This window comes from Bos indicus, chromosome 3, assembly GCF_029378745.1.
Source record: "Bos indicus isolate NIAB-ARS_2022 breed Sahiwal x Tharparkar chromosome 3, NIAB-ARS_B.indTharparkar_mat_pri_1.0, whole genome shotgun sequence".
In the NCBI taxonomy this organism is placed as follows: domain Eukaryota; kingdom Metazoa; phylum Chordata; class Mammalia; order Artiodactyla; family Bovidae; genus Bos; species Bos indicus.
In genome coordinates, this window is record NC_091762.1 from 59,891,248 (window position 1) to 59,908,492 (window position 17,245).

The following is a 17,245-nucleotide window of genomic DNA, read 5'->3' on the forward strand; positions in this document are numbered from 1 at the left end:
TCCATTTTAAGATGTGAGAAAAATTTCAGAGCCTGAGTTAATTCCTGAATGGAGCCCTAGAGTACAATGTAATGAGGTAAAGAAGTACCAAGGAAAAAAGGAACCAAAAAAGCAAGCATCAATAATTTGTAACTTTTGTTCTAAGTCCTTAGGAAGCCATCTTGCTTTAAAACTTTTTATCCTTCTTGAAAGGCTTAAAGAAATTAAAACATCTTAGACACCTGGCCCAAAATATGTGTTTTCAGGAAACAGAATTGAAACTATGAATACTAGTCTGATAGAAAACCAGTAGGTTAGGTTACACAGTATCTACCAAAGCACTGTATTTCTCAGCAGCCCACATGTTCCATGAAAGTACAAATGGGAATGTTAGTTTGAATCTTGATTCCAGTTTATTCACAGTTACCTAAAAATAAGAGAATTAGATTTTAGGAAACTTACAAACTCTTAACAAAATGACCTTTTTATTTGCTACATAAATAGTGGTAATTCATGGCACTTGACACTTTGTTCAGATATGAAAGACGGTTTATAAAATCAGTAACTGCCATTTTGAGAAGTCTTGTTTCATAAACTCCAGGCCTGTTCAGCACAGTTTAATACCATCCTCTCAGTCCTTTATAAATGGAATTTTCTTCTACTTGTATCCATTTCCCGGGGCTGGGGAGGGGGAAAAAAAAAGTTAACATTCATAGGTAATAGTGCAAAACATTCTTGGTTTGTCTCTGAGACTGAATTTAAATCTTCAGGCCTGTGTGTGCATATATATATAATTTTAAAGTCAGGCCTATGTATTTTTAAAGTATCATTTTCATTTATGATTTAAAATGATCTCCAAACTTCTCTGTAGCAATAATTCTCAAGCATGCAGCAGAATCATTATAACAGGTTTATAAACAGACTGCTGGCCCACTCCCCAAGCTAGTGATTGAGCAGGTCTATGGCCCAACAGTTTGCCTTTGTAACAAGTTCTTAGGTGATGCTACTGGTCCACCTTTCAAACCACTGATCTTTAGGGATGTTTTAGGTGAACAAAGATTAATCTCTAGACCAGAATGCTATATCAGAGATTAGTTTTAACTCATGGGAATAAATGCACAAGCATAATTTAAGGTATAAATACTCAAAACTTAAAGTGCATGGTTTTATTCTCATTCCATCCTTTTTAAAATTGCCTAAATGGCTTTTCATAGAGTAAGCACATACCTTATGGACCCATTCATATTCTCCATATTTAGAATCAAAGGTTCCTTTCTGAAGAGATCTTAATTTTAAGGTAAAACGTGGTCCAAGTTCCTGAATTCCCACTTTCTTTTCGCTCTTGAATATGTATCTTAAAGAAAAAGAGTTAAGGAAGTCAGTCTGAATGAACCCAACTATTCTTCTTTAATATGTCAGTTTTAATTTCTCATCTACAGTACTTGTCAGAATACATTGGGAAACAGGTTTATATAGCAAACGTGTTTCATAATTGAAGTCAAAGTCCAAGGAGTTAAAGCACTTTACTCACCTGTGAAATCTGAAGAAGATATAATCCCGTTGATTGTGGAATGTGGCAACCTGCCTTCCAATAAACTGAGGATTATGGGGAAAGAGAGATGCAAACATACGTCCAATAGAATGACCCAGTCGTGTTGTAAAATTGTTCAAAATTATTTCTGGTATGTGTTCTGTTGGGTCTTTGCCTCTTCTCTAGAAAAATGATGAAAAGTCACAAGAAAGTAGCAAAAATACATCTCATTGCAGTTTGAAGTTTTAGAATTCACATGACATTGAAACATTTTAGTTATCTTAATGACAAATTACTATAGATAGCCTCTCTGATCTGGGAAGATCCCACATGCTATGGAGTGGCTAAGCCCATGCTCAATTACAGAGCCTGTGCTCTAGAGCCCTTGAGTCACAACTACTGAAGCCTGCGTGCCTAGAGCCCATGCTGCACAAGGAGAGAAGCCACTGCAAGAAGCCAGTGCACCACAACCAGAGAAGCTCCCACTCACCACACGGCATCACAAAACCAAGCAGCCCCACCCCCAAATTAAATCAATTAATCTACAGATTACAGCATATACTAATCATACTGTGAGGAGACCGGTGCCAGTCAAGGAATGCATAAAACTCACCTTAATTTCTTTACGCAAACGAACACTGCTCATTTTAAAGTGAGCAGTTGGGCCGTTGGGCAGGTGACTCAGAATTAATCCATCTGTTCAAAAAGCTAAGGACACACTGAACTCTGTAATCTAAACTTTAAGCTGTTTAAATAACTAGTTCTTTGTATGCCCGAAGTCTCCTAAAATCTGTAGGTAATTCACCTATCAGGTGAATAAGTGGGTGCATGTATTCCTTTGACTTGATTTTCACACCATACCCAAAACTCAAAAGACCTAAATCAACCCGAATCTTTCAGAAAGACAGATTATGTTAAGCACTGAAGTAAACGAAAAGAGCTAAAATCCACTACTATAATACAGGAATAAGGATAAGATTCTAGCATAACTGTAGCACCACAAATGGAATATAGTCTGTATATACCTTTCATACATTTGTAAGGCCAGGATATGCAGTTTTGAATATCCCCTAAGTCCAGATACATCTTCTGGAAATCAAGGTTATTAGTGTTCTCAAGAGACAAGGTCTTAATTCTTGGGACTACTGTACTACAGTTTAAAATCAACCAATTAATTAACCACTTACTGACCCTACCACAAACAGAATTAGGCTATAAACTGTAAATTACAAATGAAATATAAAATAACTACCTACAATCAAGGCTAGCTGCCCAAGGGCTTTAAAAGTTTGGGATGCAGCTCAAGCCTTTGTAGCACAACTTGATTCTTTCAAATACTTAACCTTAAAAGGAGGTCAGAACTAGACTTACAAGTATCTGCACACAATATAAGTTTTATAAAACAGATGTTGCCATCTTTAAAAGACATCAACATTCTCCCATTCATTTATTAAATTAGAAACTATGGTGGGTATCATCTTCAACTTCTTCCTCTCCCACCACCAGATCCCATTTATTGCTTTTACCTTCATAAATTCCTCACTTCTATAGCTGCCTCTTTTACCCCAGGTGTTACTGTCTTATTTGAGGTCCTTGAGATTTTTCCACCCAGCTTAGGAAAACACTATTCTGCTCGGTCTGACTTCTTTCACCACTTCAAGAACATCTGTCTCCTAATATAGGCTAATCAAGTTGGATTTAGGCCTTGGTTCTGTAAGTAATAAGCTATGGGACTCGGCTGTGCCATTGTATTTGTGGTTTCTCATAGCTTCTTATGTGCTAAGTGAAAAACTAGATGCCTTGATAGTTTTGCCAGCTATAGGTAGTTTGAAACTACTCTTAACAGACTCATCTATAAAAACATCAGCATAGCACTCAAACTGCGGCTCTGCACTACCCTTTTATTAATAACCTATCTCTACATCTTGTTTCATAACTGGTAGACACCGACAGTCTCTCTAATACACCATAAACATTAATCCTATCGTGTGCTTTTTGCTTATGCTATTTCAAGTATCTACAATATTTTACTCATCAATTAAGGCCTGCTTCAAATGCCATCTCTTTTTACAGTCAAAATTAAGCTCTAAATATTCTCAGCTCTGTTACTATAGCACTTGTCATTTGAGTTACAATTACGCAAATGCCTTTCTTCCCAATGAATCCATTAACTCTAAGATCTACTTCTGACAGATACTATGCCTACTACACAGCAGATTATTAGTAAATATTTGAATACTTCCCTTCGCTTCAAGGTTTGGCTATACTCATGAGGTACAGCCAAAAGTATTTCTATATCATTTGTACTACAAAAAAAAAAAAATCATAAAATCTTAAGGGGATTAAGAGAAGTAGAAGTCATTTAACCTAAATCAAGGCTTGAATCTTTTCTAGAAATTTCCACTAAGTTGTGGTTTGTGTCAAAAGAAAGTACAAAATCCAAATGTATCAATTCCTAAGTACCTGCACTGTACAAAAGGTGTTACTTATGTTATTCCTAATCTCTAACACAAACCATGCCACACAGGACTCATCCCGATTTTCAGTAATGATTTTAGCAATGAAGAGTTTGAGAAGGGTCAGGAAGATTCATTCAAGTGCTACACGGCGTACCTAAACTGGGGTGGGATTACACCTGAGTCCTAAACCTTAGCTGGTAATTTGCAGTCAGAAATACACAGAGGCATTTTGTCACCACTGATGTGAAAGTTACTTTGTTATGACCGACTCAAAGGCCAGGAATGTAAAACACCCTATATAAGCTGCTCTCTACGTCAAATTTCCATTTAGAAATAAGGAAGAGTAAAAAAGTGAAAGTGAGGAAGTACTGCCCCAAACAGAGGAACAAAGGTCTTGAAACCTCATTGCGGGGTGGAGGTGGGGACAACATGTTTTAAAAGGGCAGGGATTACTATCTTCAAAGCAGATCTCTTCTGGAATAGACTAAGTATTCAAGAGACTTTTTTTCTAAACTCACAATCCAGCCAAATTATAAAATGACTAACAATACAAAGCTAGTTCAGTCTTAAAAGTCTCTGAAAAGCAACTGGTACAAGGGGATACTTAAAGAAGGAAATGGCTACCCACTCCAGTATTCTTGCCTGAAAAGTCCCATGGACATAGAAGCCTGATGGGCTACAGTCCATGGGGTCGCAAAGAGTCGGACACGACTGATCAAGTGGATGTCTTTAATTAACTTATACTGAAAACAATAAACACCATAAAAGTTATTTAGATGGAAAAAAATAGATTGTGGACCATTATTTTTTAAAAAGCAGTATTCGTTGATTTTTTAAAAATGTTATCCTGGCAGCATGGAAGTACTATCCCCATTGTTTATAAATCCTTAGTAATTTTAATAATTTTGACATTCAGTTGGCCATCTTTAAAGTTACTGAGTTCACAGGCAATGAGTAAGTAAAACAACATCAATGACAAAAACAAATCTAGGCATCCTTTGTATGATCTCTTATCTCAAAATAGGAAGAAATACCTAGGGTTGAGGTAACACATTCACCTTGGATCTGAGAATCATAGTAAAAGGACAGATTATTCTTGGTATCTGAAATACATAATATGGGCCCAAATACCTACTTCAAAAATGCAATATTGTGACACCACTTCTGGCAACACAAAATCTAGCCATATCAAAATAGTTGCAGATCCCCAACTGGGAGAGCACCTTCATACCTCTATCTTTTCAGTTATATTTTTGCAATAGGTATTCTTCCTCTGCCTTACCTCATTCACCCATATCCACCTAGACAGGGTTTAGGCGTCTTTTTCTGTCAAGTACTTCTTCCCTAATGTCCCCAGGGCAGATTTTTACCAAAGTTTGTACTGTATACTCTACTGCCCTCTGTAATTGTACTATCTACACAATATTTTTGTTTGTTTACATATCTATTTTATCCTACTAGATTATCAATTCCCTGAAGCTGACTTTCTCTTGTTTATCTTTTACTAACAAATAATGTCTTGCTTATAGCATGTCCTTAACAAATGCTTGCAGAGTGAAAAGGAAAAATCAGTTCGGAGTCTGGAATAGAGATCTATAATTCTCTGGTTGAAAAAATTATGTTCTAAAAGTTTTTCTTATTCTTTTAAATATATCTTAAAAGGGGGTGAAGGGGAGACAAGAAAACGCCTTAAAAAGAACAAAGGATACTTGGTATTTTACGATCTTCATTAATAACAATCAGGTCTGTGAAATCTCTTGAGATGCACTGTGGAATAATTTTTTTCAGAGCCAGTCCTCTTCTGTAATAAACATGCGAATTTGGTATAACTGTAGAGAGCTGTTCACAGAGTCGTACTGTTCTCTATAAAACAAAATAACAAAATCCTCAAAAATGAAAAAGAATAAAAATCTAAGTGGCATATATTTATAAGGAAAGAAGTAATCATTATAGTGTTATTAATAGAGAGCAAGGCTAGGGAAGAATGAAATCCAGTTTCATCCTCCATCAAAGGCTGATCTACCTAAAGCAGCCATTCTCCACTAAGGACAATTTTGTAATCAAGGGATGTTTGGAAATATCTGGAAACATTTTTGGTGGTCATGACTGATGGTAGTGGTAGAAGTTGGCTGCTATGGGTATCTAGTGGATAGAGGCCAGAAATGCTGCTAAACATCCTATAATGAACAGGACAATCTGAACAATAAAAAAATCCAGCCCAAAATGTTTACACAGTGCTGAGGCTGAGAAAGCCTATCACGAAGAATCACACTTGGTGAACCTACATCACATCACCGATACATTTAGCTTATTTACAGACATTACCTAAGGCAATTACTAAAAATTTAACTCTTCTGAACGAAGTTATTTTAAATAACCTATGTAAGAAAATTAAGAATTCAAGAACTATAGTAATTGATATGTTTACCCCATGAGGTCTATCTGATGTAGTGATGAGAATCTTGGGAGAAGTCTGTCTGTTGAAGTAAGAAGCAAATTCATCTGTAGCTTCATCATAAGCAACCTGAAAACAGAAAGAGAGATAACTTTACATCAAACACTACTGGGCCAGCATTTTACAAGCAATTCTAGTAGGATTCTATAACACTGGGTATCTAGCTGACTCGTGATTTAAAGAGGGCCCAGGAAGGTCAGGTTAATGGCAACATGAAGACGTTGGATAATTTTCTAGATGAAGAATACTAATATAAAACTGGAAAAAAAAAAAACTGTCAAAAATAATTTCAAGAAATTGAGATGCATTCATTCTAGAAAAATGGATCCATTTGTGGGCAAGTAACATCAAGAATCTTGCCTAGAGCTATTCCATTTCCCGTATCAACCTGGGTGGTGAAAACAGTAACTTTATCAACTTCAGGACTAATAGTAAGCGAGAACCAGCAATCCTGGATCCAGAGGTGGTAGACCAGAATCGAGGATGGGCAGGTGAACTTGGCTTCGCCAGTCCAAGGTTACAGGCCTAGTTCAGGGTAGGTGTGATTCTGCCAGAAATTTAAATGAGAGCTCTGGAAGTGAAAAAATCGTAGACAAACTGACATAATCTCTCCCCAAATCCTTGACTGACAACTAAGCTACACGTAAGAGAGACCTGAGAATCCAGTGCACATGAAAGACAAGGGAGACGTGAGAAAGGCTGCAACTTTGAATGCATTCCTCAATCCACACGCACCGCAGTTGGCAGAGGGTATGTATGTCTTGGGGGCCCAAGGTTTCACAATGCAACCTCTACCCAAATCAGTGGCTGACCATTGAGTCACACAAACACAGGGGAAAATCTCTAGGAAGGGAGGTTAAAGATAACACAAATTAAGCAGTAGTGTAATGCTACTGTCAGAGAGATTCCAGTTTAAGTCCAGACAAGTTACTAAAACAACAACAAAAAAATCAATAACCTGTAAAAGAAAATAAAAACAATCCAGAGTTACTGCAATGTTTTCCAAAAGTGTCCAATTTTCAACCAAGATATTAGATATACAAAGAAACAGAAAAGTATGATGTATAATCAGGAAGAGAAGTCAATAAAAACTGACCGAATGGGTCCAGATGGTGAATTTAGTGACAATTTCAAAGCCGTCATAACAAATATATCCAAGGAATTAAGGAAAAATACAGGCTTTTTTAGCCTGTAAAAATATTGTAAAATAGATCTAAGATGCAGAAAAATCAATAATCTTGAAAACAGATTACTAACGATCCAATCTGAAGGATGGAGAACACAATCATAGCAAAAAGAGCAAAGCTGCAGAAATTTTTAGGATAATGTTAACCATTTCAACAGTGTGTTAAAAGGAAATTCCTCAGGGACAGAAGATGGCAGAAAAAAAAAAAATTTCAAGAAATAATGGATTAAAAACTTAACTGACAGGTCCAAACTCAACAAACATTAAGTAGAATTAAAAAAAAGAACAATACCTAAACACACCAGTGTCAGACGGTAAAAGCCAAAAAAACCCAGAAAACTTTAATAAATCATGTGCCGGGGAAAAATGTAATGACTGGTTTCTCAAAAGAAACAGTAAAGGTCAAAATTCAATAGAACAAGTTCAAAGAAAAAAACAGGTCAACCAAGGATTCTATGTCCCACAAAATTTAAAAAAAAAAAAAAAGGCAAAATAAACGCTTTTAAAAAGACAAAAACTGAGATAATTAGATCTCAGACCTGCTATAAAAACAAAGGCTTAAGAAAATCCTGCAAGCTGAAAGAGAACAATACTGGATGACCCAGAAGCAGGAAAGAAGAGGACTGTAAACAGGTAATGCTGAAGGTAAACATGAGACTTTGCTGGCGTGTTTTGTGTGTAAACTCTTTAATTTTTTTTTTTTTTAAAATATGAGGATGTTTAAAGCAGTAATTACAACACTGGGTTTATAACATAGATAACATAACAACATGAGCTGACAATTAACAGCATGAGTAAGAGTGGAGGTCACAAAGCTATACCGGTGCAAACTTGCTGTATTTTACCAGAATTGTGTAAGTATTTACTAGAAGTAGATTGTGATAAATCATTCTCCAGAATAGACCTTATGCTAGGACATTTATTCAATTGAAAAGGAGTGAAATGAAACAAAATATGTCCCAGACCACGATAAAATTGAATTAGAAATCAACAGCAGAAATCGGGGAAATCCTCAAATATTTGGAAATTAAACAATATACTTCTTGAAAATTGTAAGCCAAAGAAGAAATCACCAGAGAAACCAGAAAATATCTTCTACAGAATGAAAATGAAAACACCACAAACACATCAAAATGTATGGAAGGTGGTTAAAGCAGTGCTTGGGCGAACACCAGAGTTTTATATGCTTATATTAGAAAAAAAAATAAAATCAATAATCTAAGCTTCCATCTTAGGAAGCTAGAGCAACTAAAACCCCAAGTGAGTAGAAAGAAAGAAAAAATAAGGATTGGCGGGGGGGCAATGAACTAAAAAAATACAGCAAGCAAGAAGAAATCATCTTTCATTAGAAGAGGTACTCAGATATAGATGATGAAAGAAATGCATCTTAAAACTTGTGGGCTATAGCAAATGTGAATTTTATGACCATAACTGCTCATCATAAAAAGATGAAAATGAGTTAATCAAATAAACAAAAATAGAATAAACTCAGAGTATAGAAGAAATAATAAAGGTAAGAGGAGATATAAGTGAATTAGAAAACATTTAATAGAGAAATAAAATAGTAACTTGAAAAGAATAACAAAACAGGTATGTCTCTGGTGAAAGCTCAAATAAAGAAGTTTAGGAATGAAAACGGTATTACTTCAGTCTCACTCATGAGCATATTCTAAACAATGCATTTAACAAACCAAAACAAAATTTTAAGAAGATAAAACACCTTAACTAAATTGGATTTACCCCATGAATAGAACAGGTTTAACACTAGAAAGTCCATTTCATTTATTAAATTACTGAATAAAGGAGAAAACTGGATATTCATCTCAATATTTGCAGAAAAGTGCATAAATTATCTTAATATTTGCAGGAAAGACATCTAACTTTCTAATTCAATCATTAAACAAACAAAGCAGCAAAAAAAAGAATGGAATTTCCATAACTCATAAGGAAAATCTACCACTAATGACACATGCATTAATGATGATACACTGAAGTATTCTTTAAAATTAGTAACACGGAAGAGAGGATAATACTGCTTTTTAAAATTTATTTGACATTATGGTGCAGTTCTAGTAAGCACAAAAGAAATTGTTAATGGTTTGAAAGAAACAAAAACATATTTGCAGAAATGATTACCTAAACATCAAATGAAACCATTCAGAAAAATTATTAGTGAATTCTGATTAAAAGATCATGATTCAAAAATCAATCTCATTTTTGTAAATTAGCAAATCAAATAGTTTTCAGAGAGATGTGATTTATACTAATAAGAAAAAAATATGATACCCAGGAATAGTTCTAACAAGATTTATGTGTATAACTTGTATGAAGAAAATAATGATATTCACTGAAATACATTTTCAGTATTTAAAGGCCCCGTGAAGCAAAATTAGAGGTACCAAGCGAACATTTCATGCTAAGATGGGCACAATAAAAAACAGAAATGGTATGGACCTAACAGATGCAGAAGATATTAAGAAGAGGTGGCAAGAATATACACAAGATCTATACAAAAAAGATTTTCACGACCCAGATAATCACAATGGTGTGGTCACTCACCTAGAGCCAGACATTCTGGAATGCATAGTCAAGCGGGCGTTAGGAAGCATCACTAAGAACAAAACTACTGGAGGTGATGGAATTCCAGTTGAGCTATTTCAAATCCTAAAAGATGATGCTGTGAAAGTGCTGCACTCAATATGTCAGCAAATCTGAAAAACTCAGCATTGGCCACAGGACTGTAAAAGGTCAATTTTCATTCCAATCCCAAAGAAAGGCAATGCCAAAGAATGCTCAAACTACCTCACAATTGCACTCATCTCATACACTAGCAAAGTGATGCTCAAAATTCTCCAAGCCAGGCTTTAACAGTCCGTGGACCACGAAATTCCAGATGTTCAAGATGGATTTAGAAAAGGCAGAGGAACCAGAGATCAAACTGCCAACATCCACTGGATCATCGAAAAAGTAAAAGAGTTCCAGAAAAACATCTACTTTTGCTTTACTGACTACACCAAAACCTTTGACTGTGTGGATCATGACAAAATGTGGAAAATTCTGAAAGAGATGGGAATACCAGACCACATGACCTGCCTCTTCAGAAATCTGTATGCAGGTTAAGAAGCAACAGTTAGAACTGAACATGGAACAACAGACTGGTTCCAAATAGGAAAAGGAGTACGTCAAGGCTGTATAATGTCACCCTACTTATTTAACTTATATGCAGAATACATCATGAGAAACACTGGGGTGGATGAAGCATAAGCTGGAATCAAGATTGCCAGGAGAAATATCAATAACTTCAGATATGCAGATGACACCACCCTTATGGGAGAAAGTGAAGGAGAACTAAAGAGCCTCTTGATGAAAGTGAGAGAGGAGAGTGAAAAAGCTGGCTTAAAACTCAGCATTCAGAAAACTAAGACCATGGCATCTGGTCCCATCACTTCATGACAAATAGATGGGGAAACAATGGAAACAGTGGCAGACTCTATTTTGGGAGGCTCCAAAATCACTGCAGATGCTGATGGCAGCAATGAAATTAAAAGATGCTTGCTCCCTGGAAGAAAAGCTATGACCATCCTAGATAGCATATTAAAAAGCAGACACATTATAGTACTGCCAACAAAGGTCTATCTAGCCAAAGCTATGGTTTTTCTAATAGTCATGTATGGATCTGAGAGTTGGACTATAAAGAAAGCTGAACACTGAAGAATTGATGCTTTTTAACTGTGGTGTTGGAGAAGATTCTTGAGTCCCTTGGACAGAAAGGAGATTCAACCAGTCCATCCAAAGGAAAAAAGTCCTGAATATTCACTGGAAGGACTGATGCTGAAGCTAAAACTCCAATACTTTGGTCACCTGATGTGAAGAACTGACTCATCTGAAAAGACCCTGATGCTGGGAAAGACTGAAGGAGGGAGAAGAATGGGACAAGAGAGGATGAGATGGTTGGATGGCATCACAGACTTAATGGACATGAGATGAGTAAACTCTGGAAGTTAGTGATGGACAGAGAGGCCTGGCATGCTGCGGTCCATGGGGTCGCAAAGAGTCAGACACGACTGAATGAACTGAACTGAAATAAGATATATATACATACATACATATATACTAAGACTTCCCTGGTGGTTCAGACGGTAGAGCATCTGCCTACAACGTGGGAGACGCGGGTTCAATCCCTGGGTTGGGGAAAATCTCCTGGAGAAGGAAATGGCAACCCTCTCCAGTGACTCGTGCCAGGAAAATCCCATGGATGGAGGAGCCTGGTAGTCTAGAGTCAATGGGGTCTCAAAGAGTTGGACACAATTGAGCCACTTCACTACCTACCTACGTGCATATATACTATATATATATATATATATATATATATAGTGGATATATATATACACACACACATATAGGGTTGGACAAGAAGTTTGTTCTGTAAAACATTCCGTTAAGATGACACAGAAAAACCCGCACGAACTTTTTGGCCAACCCAATACTACCTAGATTCTGACACTGATCTGATTTTGTATGATTCATACTTTTATATGGAAGATGAAAGATCCAGGAAGATAACACTCTTGAAGAGAGGGATTTGAGAACGGGAATGGCAAGGGGCATCTTTCCCTCACAGCTATCAAAACTTACCATGAAGCTAAATAATTAAGAAACTAAAGAACCAATCCAGTGACAAGCTACCAAAAAAAAAAACACTCAGCACACACGGACAACTAATATATCACACAGCACTAAAATTTACTATGAGAAAGGCTGTACTACTTCAAAAATGGTGCTGGGAAACTGGTTATGTAAGAGGGATAAAGAAGGAAGAGTGGAAGAAAGAAACTGATTTCCTTTCTCACTCTAATAAGAGAAATCCGTTTCTGATAATTAAGTACATGAATGTGTTGTAAAACCTTGACTCTTTCACTGTACTGTTGCAAACTAAAGGGAAAAGTGAAAAATTATCTTGAAACCAGGAGTTTTATATGGACACACATAAAAATAGCATCAGATTACCTTAGCTGTCAAAATGTCTAACAAATACTACACATATCTATAGTAAAAATTTATAAAACAAGGACTGCTTTTCAAATGACATTAAAAAACACTGGAAATGTTATTGATTAAATGACAAGTTTATCTAAGCATAAAATACCTTTTGAGAAAATAAATAATTGACTTTTTCTATAGCATTGTTGGAAAACCCAATTATGAAATGATCTTCAACAAATAATAAGATAACATGCCAGCATTATAGCTAAATCAATCCATTAATACAACTTCACCAGCTAGAACTTTAAACACTGGCATAAGAACAGATAATTTATCAAATGTGATTACCCAAATTTATTTAAGACTTCTAACATTTACCTCTTCATCATTAGGATCTACTATGGTTTCATCATATACTCGCTGGTTGTCAATAGTCTTGGGTACAGGCTTTGGTGGAGCCTAAATAAAAGAAAAAAATGTTAAGTGTGGGAAGCATTTCACATTAATAATTTTGCATTATGCTTGAGGAAGAATAACAAAAATCTGCAAATAATGCAAAAAGTCAACCTGTTTCTCATTCAGCCCACTGCTACATCAGTCCTAGTAACAATACTGAGTAAGAGGCTTTTTAACTCTCTGAGCACACACATGTACTTACTGGAAGAACTGCTGCCAGGATAAAATGGCTTAAAACCAGGCAAAAGTGGCAGAAAGAGAAAACCGAATTCAAGATGTAATATTATTCACAAAGATGAAAAATATCAAACATAACAGAAAAATTACAAAGGTACATATTTAGGTAGCTTTGTTCGAATACTTTCAGAAAGCTATTCAGAAATATCTAACAAAGGCTACAAATCTGTATCTTTCTGCTGAACTAGTAATTCTAGTTTAGAGAATTTCTGGTAAGGAAAGAAAAGGGGAGCAATTTATACAAAGAAATATGTATAATCACTATGGTTAGAGGAATGAACAGTAAATAGGGCAAATGTCCAACAACAAGATGATGACTACAGCATCGCCAACTGAATGGAATACCGTTAGCATCAGCAATCACACACACTCCGCTTAGATCAAGAAATTGTGTAAATGAAATTCTAAGGAGCAAGAACACAAAACCATAACCATACATGATTAAAACTAATCTAAAATACATGTACACTAACAGAGATGAATATGACCTGACAAACTATTTAGGAATTCTTTATTATTTTAATAAATATTAAGTTTTAAGTAATTTTTTAAAAAGAGGCAGTTCTAGATCATCTATCAATCCAAAAACAAGAACGGTGATATTTTCAAATGGTGATCAGCATATTAATTTGCTGTAACTAACTGATTACTGAATTAAAAAGAGACTAACACTGCTTGATAGGATTTTGCAGGTGAAAACAGTCTTAATATTGGAATTTCCTGTGATTTAATCTAATACTATTCAAGAGAATTCACGAAAAAGTAGTATTTAGTTTGTATACAGTATATGTATATAGTCTGTATTTTTCCATTCCTCACAAATGCTTATTATTACTTGGTACTCCATCTTAAGTAAGAGATGGGAGGAGGGGGGAATTGAACATTTAAAAAAATTTTCAAGTATAAAATGCAACTTAGAACTATAAATAAAATGAAAATAATTTGGCTGTGCAATAATGCAGAAGCATTCAATAGTTCTTTTTAAATTTTTCAATAGAAAGATTTCATTTTTTGTCAGTATCACAAAAATAGCTAAATCCTTTCTTGATGCTCTCTTCTTTGCCACAATCCACTCAGGTGTCTCACCTTCCTCCTACTCCCCATTCTCACTCTTCACAGGTTTATACCCTCTGTGTCAGCTCTCATTCTCACACATCCCAACCCTACAGAAGAAGAGGCCCTACCATGCCTTTCTTCAGCCTAGCATAACAAAATGCCTTTGCTTCCAGTCTGAAGAACTCCAGTTACAGGCCTATGGTGGGGATCTTCTTCATTCCCAGTCAGGGATAATGTGTCTATGCCTCTCAAACACATAAAGTAAAATAAGCAAGCTGGAAGTATATACACCATTTTGAAATTTTGAAAACATGCAAAATACCACTACTACTGTATTTACTGTTTATGCACACAAACATAATAAAGGAAACAAAGAAAGTGCATGGGAATAATAAAAAGCAATTTCATGATTTATTGTTCTTTTTTTTGACCCTGCTTCGGGACAAAGGGATTTTAGTTCCCCAATCAATCGAGGATCAAACCCTTGCCTCCTGCAGGGGAAGTGTGGAATCTTAACCACTGGACTGCCAGGGAAGTCCCAATGAGTGGTTGTCTTTGGAGGGGAAAGCAATCAGAAAATACCACATAAGACACTTGAACACTATTTATTAATGCTTAATTTCTTGAGTAAAGGATAGAAAGGGGTGTGCTGTATTGTTTTTACATCATTTTAAACATTCAAAATATTTAATAATAAATTTTAAAATAAAGTGATTCAATGTAAATATCAGGGAACATTCCTTAATACAAGATATAAAGCAGAAGACTAAAAATTTTATTTACCTTATCACCAAGAGCCTCTCTCTCTTTTTTAAGTTTTTTCTTAGCTGCCAATTTTTCCTAAAGGATTTAAAAAAGAAAAGAACAATATTGAGAAACTACTATTTACATAGCAAACACATAATGAAATTACTAATGCTATGAATATTTAAACTGACCAGTCTTAGAACTGTATTAAAATAAACATCCAGATTTAGATTTTCACACCCAAGTTATTGTAAACCAGATGATCTTGCTCCCTCAAAATAATCTAAATTGACAAATTTGAATATTTAAAATTTCATTAGCTTTATCGTTTACTCTAAAGCCTCAAATAAAGTGAAAGTGCAAAATGTATACTAAACAAATTAACAAGCTTTTGTTGTTTTGCATTCCTAACAAGTTGCAACCTAAAGAAAACTTACGGCTAATCTGGTGGCTTCTCTTGAAAAGAGCTATAAATAATGATAATGAGAATTTTCACATTGTTTACAATAAATCCATTATTAGCTATTCAAACATTGTATAATCAAAATATGATTTTATTATTCAGAATCTGCAGGATGTACTGTAAATCTGTAACTTCTGGGGACCTCTGAACAGGATGCTTGACACACAATCTAAAAAATTTCTTTTCCCTAGCGCCTGTTGATCCTCAATCCACCAGGTCTCCGATTAGAAATTACAGACCCAAGAAATCTAAGACACCCTTGCACCATACGTGCGCACCAAAATGGATTTTTTGTCCCTTCCAAGTACTCCAATAGCACTTTGTCACCTACGACAAATAAGACACTGTGCAGGGCCTTAACAAGTCTAGCAAGAGGCAGCAGGCAAGTAAAAAGAATATTGTGTATGAATTTTCGCGATATGCAATAAGCAACTTGCTTCAAAGCGTAATTTAACCACAAGTAAGCACCGTGACTTGGGCTTTATCTCTATGTGTTTACCTCCTAGATTCGTAGGACAATGCGGGAAAGAGTAAATCCAATTTCTATAAACTTTACAGTCTAACTTCGGTAAGGGCGGCTACAGCAATCAGAGAAGGATCATTTTGGATGTTTGTACTGCCTGTATTGCAGATTTTAGGCATTAACCAACTTTGGGTTGACGAGGTAAATCGGAGACCAAAATTTTTGCCTTTTAAGTCTGGCGGGTGGGGGCGGGGGGCAGAGGAGCCAGGCAGGAAAGTAATTTTTAATATAGGGAGAGCAAGACTTCTTGCTTTCTTTCGCAAACAAGGACAACAGAGCTGACAAGGAAAGCAATCCTTGCTGCTGAGACGGAAAGCTGAGCCGAGAGTGTGGTAAAAATGAGGATGCAGGAACCAGGGCAAGGTTGCTTGGCCTCTACCCCTTCCGGATTAATAAGCGCCGCCTGCGACCCGGGCAGGGGTGACCACGCATGTGCATCATCCAGTCCGCCCAACCCCACTGGCTCCAGAGCGACACCGCGCACGCGCCCTGGCGACTACGCCGCCTCATACCTTCCGCTGTTGCTGTTTCCACCGCGTGAACATTAAGTGTCGCCGCTGTTTGTTCTTAATTTCCGAAATGCTGAATCCTGGAGGAAAGGCAGCCGTCTTTGGGGGTTGGACTCCGCTTTCCGTCGTCCCATCCTCACCGACTGCAGCCTCCTGAGATTCTTCAGTAGCGGCTTTGCGTTTCAGGCCTTTCTTTCCGCTGCCGCCGCTCTTACCTCCGGCTTTCGCCATGGTATTTTTGCTTCTTGTGGTCTGTACGGAAACGGAAGTAGCTTCCTCTTCCCACCCCCGTCCTTAAGCTAGTATTTCCGGGGTCGGGAAGTTCTTAAAGGAAAGTGTATGTTTGCTGAGTTTTATCAGTTTATGGAGGTGCTGAAATTTAGGCTTGAGGAGAGTATACGGAGCTTGCCCAGGCGTGTGAACTGTGAAATGAATTGCTGAAATCCATTATTGACTGTTATCAATGTGAGAGCCCTTCAAACCTAAGTGTTAGTTGCTCAGTCCTGTCGGACTCTTTGCGACCTCATGGACTGTATGTAGCCTGCCAAGCTCCCCTATCCATGGAATTCTACAGGCGAGAATACCGGAGTGGATTGCTATTTCCTTCTCCAGAGGATCTTACCCACCCAGGGATAGAACCTGGGTCTCCTGCATTGCAGGC

At 36.5% G+C, this 17,245-nt stretch overlaps 1 protein-coding gene across 1 annotated transcript; it reads right to left on the bottom strand.

Annotated features, from left to right (window-relative positions):
* Window positions 1-447: 447 nt before the first annotated feature.
* On the bottom strand, window positions 448-16,843 carry RPF1 (ribosome production factor 1 homolog). The gene is made up of 9 exons (XM_019957202.2): window positions 16,588-16,843; window positions 15,126-15,182; window positions 12,972-13,052; window positions 6,398-6,493; window positions 5,679-5,832; window positions 2,124-2,206; window positions 1,511-1,692; window positions 1,207-1,333; window positions 448-660 (listed from the first exon to the last, which is right to left on the bottom strand). The coding sequence occupies exons 1-9, from the start codon at window positions 16,813-16,815 to the stop codon at window positions 619-621; spliced, it is 1,050 nt and encodes a 349-aa protein (XP_019812761.2). The 5' UTR covers window positions 16,816-16,843; the 3' UTR covers window positions 448-618.
* Window positions 16,844-17,245: the final 402 nt, after the last annotated feature.

Excerpts from the sequence above, each read along its gene's own strand:
- RPF1 (XM_019957202.2), bottom strand. The coding sequence starts at position 16,815 with ATGGCGAAAGCCGGAGGTAAGAGCGGCGGCAGCGGAAAGAAAGGCCTG. Across the intron at positions 13,053-15,125 it reads GAGAGGCTCTTGGTGATAAG|GCTCCACCAAAGCCTGTACC; the intron begins GTAAATAAAATT and ends TCTTTTATTTAG. Across the intron at positions 5,833-6,397 it reads CATCAGATAGACCTCATGGG|AGAACAGTACGACTCTGTGA; the intron begins GTAAACATATCA and ends TTTGTTTTATAG.